The sequence below is a fragment of the Rhagoletis pomonella genome, unplaced genomic scaffold, assembly GCF_013731165.1.
Source record: "Rhagoletis pomonella isolate Grant_MI unplaced genomic scaffold, Rhpom_1.0 Rhpom_scaffold_00008, whole genome shotgun sequence".
Taxonomy (NCBI): Eukaryota; Metazoa; Arthropoda; class Insecta; order Diptera; family Tephritidae; genus Rhagoletis; species Rhagoletis pomonella.
In genome coordinates, this window is record NW_023458562.1 from 46,080,363 (window position 1) to 46,087,856 (window position 7,494).

The following is a 7,494-nucleotide window of genomic DNA, read 5'->3' on the forward strand; positions in this document are numbered from 1 at the left end:
TTGTAACTGGTTTTGAGAAAAAAGTTTGCGAAAGCGGGTTCGTCAGCTGAGCGTTTGTTTACATCACAAGCACCACTATTTTACACTTTTATTCAAGTAAAGAAGAGGTAATTCAACATGACAACACATTTTAAAGCATTTTGTTGCATCATTTTATTTATTATTTTATTTTTTATTTTTTTGTGCGTTTAAAGTGGCTGACAATAATTTTGGCTAATTTTGGTTTCCGTTGTTTTCTTTGCTTTGTTTACTTTTCGCTCGTTTTCCAGTGAAACAAGATGGCGTAGAACCCGCTAAAAAAATCGACTTTTTTCACTCTCTTGTTCCTACGTGATCTTGTGTCTTTCGTTCATGATAAGGATAACCGCGACAAAAACAATCCTTTATTTTTCAATATGGCAGCTCACTTTCACGCTCGCATTGAACTGTATAGCGAGCTTAACTGAGTTGGCACGAACTGGCACGCTTTAATTTGAAAGAACGATCTGGAGATATCGTAAAAAACAAAAAAATGTTGCTCTCTCACGCGATGTTTACCATTCTAGGGTTAATACAGCTTTTTAATAGAATCTGTAGGTGGAGATGTGAGGTAAACGATTGCCAAGAGAAGATAATATCGATATATCGATTTTATCAATATTCCTATTCGCCCGCTTATCACTTACTGCCTTTGTTATATTTGCTGTATTCAATTTTGTAATTCTTTTTCTGTGACCGGGACAGGAAAATTTCTAAAAAATAGTTTTATTTCACTTTCGGGAGCCGACAAGTCAACATTCTACAACTGAAACCTGCCGAACAGAGTGTTTCTTAAATACAATTCGAGTATAAATTAAATCATTGCTAAAGTATCTGTTTTCGAATTAACTTCGTATTAAAAATGGTCAGAAAAGTGCTATGTTTCCAATTGGATACAGTCACCATGATAGTAGGATGGCTGGGAGTCGTGATTTCTCTGACAGGAATGACAATATCGGCCTTATCTATTGGCTTTGCGGAACAGATTGCCAAATGGTTTATCTCATTAGCACCGGAAGAAGGGGGGGCCAGTACCCAAGATCCTGTTGAAATTAAGACCCGTAAGTCGTATAAGTATGTATTATATGGATGGGCAAACAACTGAATGAATAAAGTAATGCATCTTAAATATTCTGTAAATCTTTTGTTCATATTCATATGTACATATGTACCACGATTCTATTTGTATCTTGCAAATGCACATATATACATACCTAATTCTTATCTCATTTTCTTGTATTTACAGATTTGATAATAGCAAGTACCATAAATATTGTGTTATGTTCCGTGAACTTAATAGCATCCTTTTGCTTAATCTTGGGCACATTGAAGGTAAGTTAACATCTTATGCCAAATGTTATGATACAATTGAAAGAAAAAATTGAGTTTTTTCGTTTGGAAAAGCAATCTTCCACAAGGCCAAGATGCTCTCACACATTCATTCATTTAAAATTACTACGAATTCGTTAAAAAAAGCTCCATTAATAACTATGAGTAAAATCCATTGTTTACATTGCACATATGTATGTATGTTGTGGTTTTGCATACACATACTGTAAATTACATATTTATTAATATTCGTAGATATTTTAAATAACATATAAAACATACATTTTTTCTAATATTTAATTACAAATGATTTGCATGTGTATGAATTATGTACAAATGTAATTTTTTTAAATTAATTTATGCCCAATTCCAGGAACGACATCTCTTACTCTTGCCGTGGCTGGTGAATTCTGCCATATCAATTATTTTTAGTTTTATATACAACGCATTAATGGTAGCCAGAGTAATAGAGGTTGCACTCCTATCTGGATTAGCTATGATGCTCTTCGCTACTCTTATTTTGGGCAAGTTATTCAAATAATCAGTGAACGAAAAAACTGAGCATTCCTAAAAACATTATTATCATCAAAAGTTAATGCGAATATACAAAACGCAAAACAAGACTAATACATAGATGTGAAGAAATTCAAGATTTTTATTTTCCTATGTGTATACGTATTTACATAGTCTATCTATGTATTATGTATAACTGATTTAAGTACTACGTGCACACTAGGGTCGCTTGAAATTAAGACGTTTATTTACTTAGGGTTTACATTGGACAATGCTGTCAAGACAATGAAGATATACGTAGTAGTTGTCAAAAACGCATGCATGGAAAAGTATGTACGAGTAAAAAAGTGTGCATGTATTGCTATTGTCATGGCAGTATTTTCCAGTGTAAACCATAAGTAACTGCTCGTCCCCACAGGATGTAAAATAACCTATTTTCTAAATTGTTTAAGCGATTATATTCGGCAAAAAAGGTTTAAGAACGCTTATATCAAGATATAACAAGTCCACACAAATATTGCCACTGATATAACTTATATCTAGCTACCATAATGACAACTGGACAGCAATAAATTTTATCCTGTGGAGACGGCCAGTTAGCCATACGCGCATGAGTTTGATAAAAAGTACGAGAGAAACACAACGACCACATGTATATATATATATATAAATTTGATTGTAGCTTTTATTAATAGAACTATTTGGGAGTTCACGATTTGTAGAATTTTAGGGGTAAAGTTGCTACGTAGCACACGCTCTATGGCTTTTTCAAAAACAAAATGCGTACTAGATTGCTACGAAGCCACTTTACACCTAAAATTCTACAAATCGTGAGCTCTTATATTTTATTATTATTTTATATCCTAAACGTTTAAAAAAAATAGAGCAGAGCTAAGTAAGGAATTATGTAACTACCAAATAGATAACGTTCCTAGGGTTAACGAAACTTTTTGTCTTTATATATAAAATATTTTTTGCGGTACCGATTATTTTTCTTGTTTGCGTTTTGTTTTTATTCAAGAGAGAATTAAAAAATCTAAGCAGAAGCTTAACACGAGAAATGCTTACGTTTTCCGTGGTTCACATTGAAATGAACATATTACACTTAATAGCCACTACTTTTAATTTTTCAGCATTTGAGGTTTACATCTGGCTGGCAATACATACTCACTTCAAAACGCTCCAAGCAAAAACTTTTCATCAAAGGCAGAAGCTTCTCTCGGCGTCGGCTGCTTCGTATCCGTCCTATACGAAACTCTAATCAAATAATGTCGGTATGAGACCGTGTGCCTTGTAGCTCGATTTGGGTAACTAAACAATTTGTAATGGATATATACATATGTTTGTACTAACAAACCACTGTAGGTAAATAAAAAATATATATGCTACTAACATAAATTTTATACAAAATAAAGATACATTTGGATTTGCAAAATTTATTTGTAACTTGAAATTTTAATACGATAAATGTGAAAACTGATAAACTGCCTAACGTATTTATTCTTATAAGGGTGCTGTTTTATGGACATCCTTAATGATATATTTAGATATGAATGGCATTTACATTCTCACTTGTTTGTAAAGCTATTAACCGCAAGTGCTTGCAATGAACAACAAAGTCAGATAACGGCGCACATAGGGGTATTTAGCCGATTTATATGGCCAACATTATTTTTATGAATATTTCAACTCGAAATGTTTAGAAAAGACGTGTTTTGACATATGGGTGTTTCCACCGGAAGGTCCACCACGACAAAAAAAAAAAAAAATAAAAGTTTTATATCTAACGTATTTACGGGCCGATTTGTCTGCTTTTTAAAATATATACTGGCTATGTAAGTAGAATCATGTTTGCATAAAATGGTTGTTGTTGTTGTTGTTGTAGCGGCTACAACAACCCCGCCCAGATCGGTTGGTATCTCAGTCGTTGTCGTCAAGTTCCACTAACGGCAACCCTAGGAAGCGTGCAGCTTCTGTGGGGTTTGTCCACAGGGACAAGGCCGTTAGGGTTGTCGGGTTTTCCAGGCATGCGAAGAGATGTTTCGAGTCGTGTGGGGTCTCTCCGCATGCCGGACATTCATTCGGCACATCCTGATTCAACCTACTCAAGTAGGAGTTCAACCTGCTGCAGATGAAGCTCCGTCTCGTCGATGTCCGGCGGTGGTATGCCTAGAACGGCATTCACAGGTCTAGAGTCTACATAACTCGAGACTGAGTCCCTGTGAATGCCGTTCAGGGCCTGTCTGTAAGCTGTCGGGTCCAGAGGTTGCTTAAGGAACCTCTGGACTTCGTCCGTCAGTTCATATAGATGCCTCCTGACGTGCCTAGGCGAGGGCTCCTCTGCAAGCAGCTGTCTGCTTGGGTGGCCACTTCTGTGGCTCCCGATCAGGAACTGCTTGCAGAGCATTATATTATGCTCCCTTACAGGGGGCATTTGCGCCTCGCCGTGCAGGTGGTGTTCAGGCGACATCAAGAGGCATCCCGTCGCTGTCCTAAGTGCTGTATTTTGTACCGTCCGTAGCTTCGTCCACTGCGTCCTACTAGTCCCTGGCGACCACACTGGCGCTGCGTAGTTCAAGACCGGCCGGCCTATTGCCTTGTATGTTGCCAGCAACGTTTCTTTGTCTTTGCCCCAAGTACTGCCGGCTAGCGACTTGAGGACCAGAGAAGGAGAGCAGGCTGTCGAATGTTACTCCGAGTATTTTGGGGTTATTCATTCCCACGACAGCCGGTTCTAGGTACCGGAATGACTCGGGTTTCACCCGACCAAGGGCTGTTGTTTCGGCGATCTAACCCCGCTTAGGTCGGCGAAGTATCTTAGAAGTTGCATAAAATGGTCTTCCTAGGTGGTGCCAAGGTCGAGATATTTCGAAAAACCGTATTTATGGTCCGATTTGGTTCGAATTTGGCGTATGTGGTTGAAACATAATAAATCATAGATTTCCAATAAATTTACCCTGAATTGGCGCTGAAGTCAAAATATAAAGTATATTCTACATAAAATACATGTTTTATTTGCGTTGAAAATTCATTTAAAAGCAATATTAACAAAAATATAACGATGGAAATTTACATATGTCACGTCACGCCACGTCACGTCACGTCACGTCACGTTTCACACTTGGGGGTTGTATAAGAGAATTGAAACAATTTGCATTAGTTCAAAAAACTCTAAAAACTACTAGAATTGCTCCAAATCATATCAAAATAAGTTTCATCAAAATAGCCATCCACAATTCGCAGAGTTTTTTGTCACGTAACGAACCTCTCTTTAATTGCTTATATTTCAGGACCAAGCAGTTCGATTGATTTAATTTTTCGGTTAAATATAGAGCTAATTACGTGCTATACAATGGCCCAAAAAAGTTAAAGAAAACAAATGGTATTCCTTTTTTTGTATCACATTGAAATCGTACGACTGTCACGTGCGCCACCATGGGAATGCCCATGTAGAATTGTAAATGCTTAAAATCAAGTAAATATACGTTAAAATATTAACAGAGTTGCCTCCTGTTAAAACGTTTTGTTCAATTAGTTCAATGAATTGCTGCAATATGGGTATCAATTGAAATGGGTTTGAAAAGGCTTTGTCTCTTAAGGAACCTCCCAGGGTTTAAAAAATCAAATTGAACTTTAATTAAAGTAATTAATAATTCAAATATATATTACAGTATAGGTAAGAAATGGGTGTATTCGAGGTGCAATTAATGCGGCGGTGTTCCTTTTTTTATGAAAGAGTATCACGTTCTACGCAAAAATTAGGGCGAACAAATCAATTGACAATCATTGGCAAATCAAAAGCAATATACAAATTTTTACTGCGAAATTTCTGTTACATTTTAGAAAAGTTTCAGTTGAGTATCAGCAACATGTCTGCAATATTGCGGTAATTATTACCAATGTAATAAGACTACATTTTTGTAATAATAACAGTCTTATTTATTATTAAGAGAATTTTGTAAGTATTAACTTAGAGTAAATTAGCGTCCTCAATTACTTAAATATCGGAGTGTTCGTTTTTTCAACGAATTGCTTTTCCATACCAAGGTTATTAAGTGCAACGAGTTTGGTACAAATTGATAAATCGGTTACTGAAAAATACATTTGTAGTCAAACGTGCGCGGCGCCACGCCCATTTATTTAATGCTAAGGGGTTATTTCAAGTATCGATTTTGAGTGAATTAGCTTCAGTTATTATTGATTTATGGCAGTTTTCGCGTTTCTATAAATTACCATTATATGGGAAGTGGACGTGGTTATCGCCTGATATCAAGAATTTTAAGCAGTTATGTTAGATATAGCCTAAGCAAGGCTCATACCGAGTTTTGTATGAATTAGTGAAGCGGATACTGAGATATAGCATTACATCTTAAGTGTGCGGGGCCACACACATTTTCTAAAAATTTAATAATAACCCTATTTTGTTCCAAAATTTTACTTTATATACTGATTTTTAACAATTTGGATACAATATTTACTAAAATATCGTAGATTTATCTAAAATGACATTTATCTAAATTTAAACGCTTGTATACCCAAAACTATTTCTTTAATCATCACTTATATAACACCAATGTAAATGAAAACAAACGTTTATTCCGAAACAGGTTACGAAAATAAACTGTACAAAACAATTCCCATTTGCTCATCGATCATCATATCATTTGTGGTTTTATACAGTTTTGTACATAGTCAGAAATAAATTGTAAGATTCACTGTCATTTTCCCCAACGAGAAACGTTTGCTTTTCGTTTGTGACAATTGTACCATAGGGTACATAGGGGTTTCATATGTATGCGAACGTTTCAATTACAATCCAATTCAATTAAAAAACATTTTTATTTGTTTTTTAATCATTGCAGCCATTAGTTTTTTGTTTAGATATTGCATATATGTACATTAGACTGCATCACCAAAAAAAGTTGCGTTTTTTCCGCCGGGATTACAAAATTTATTATATTTTAAGACGTCCACCGAAATATTTCGGAAAAATATTAAGATTTAAGCGAGCTGGACTGATTTGAAAATACCTCCAAAAATGAAGTTTTTTATGAATAAAAATAGTTTCTTAAAGAACTTTTTGAAAAAGTCCCCTCAGATGACAAATTAGATTAAGCTTAAAAAATCTGCATAAAAATATTTGAAAATGTTTTCAACGGAATAGTAAGAATGAGATTTTTGATGCTGTTTTTTTACTTTTTTCAAAGATTGGTTTACGAAAAACTTGAATAACTGGGTCAAAAATGTTCTGATTTAGACTTATGGGATCTTAGTAGAAAGGTATTTTCACACTGTTTTTATTTCTGGCCAAAAAACGTCATTCGTGTCCCATCTTGTTTTTTCGAATACCAACACATCTTAATTCAACTTTGAATGACGTTCGTTCATACTACCTTTCTCTTCCATCCTTTAAATGAGTTTATTAGCAAAGAGATAATAAGGGTGAGAAAATACCTTTCCAATGACCCCTCTTAAGTCTAAATCGGAAGAGTTTAGGTTCAGTTATTCAAGTTTTTCCTATACCCATCTTTGAAAAAAGTTAAAAAACAGCATCAAAAATCTCATCATTACGATTCCGTTCAAAATTTTTTTTTAATTTTTTTTTAATATTTTTATGCAAATATTTTAAGCTTA

General features: G+C 34.9%; 1 protein-coding gene across 1 annotated transcript; it reads left to right on the plus strand.

Moving 5' to 3' along the window:
- The first annotated feature begins 625 nt into the window (after window positions 1-625).
- LOC118744982 lies at window positions 626-3,345 on the plus strand. The gene is made up of 4 exons (XM_036478463.1): window positions 626-1,079; window positions 1,265-1,350; window positions 1,721-1,871; window positions 2,994-3,345. Exons 1-4 carry the CDS (start codon window positions 881-883, stop codon window positions 3,119-3,121), a joined length of 564 nt encoding a protein of 187 aa, XP_036334356.1. The 5' UTR covers window positions 626-880; the 3' UTR covers window positions 3,122-3,345.
- The last annotated feature ends 4,149 nt before the right edge of the window (window positions 3,346-7,494 follow it).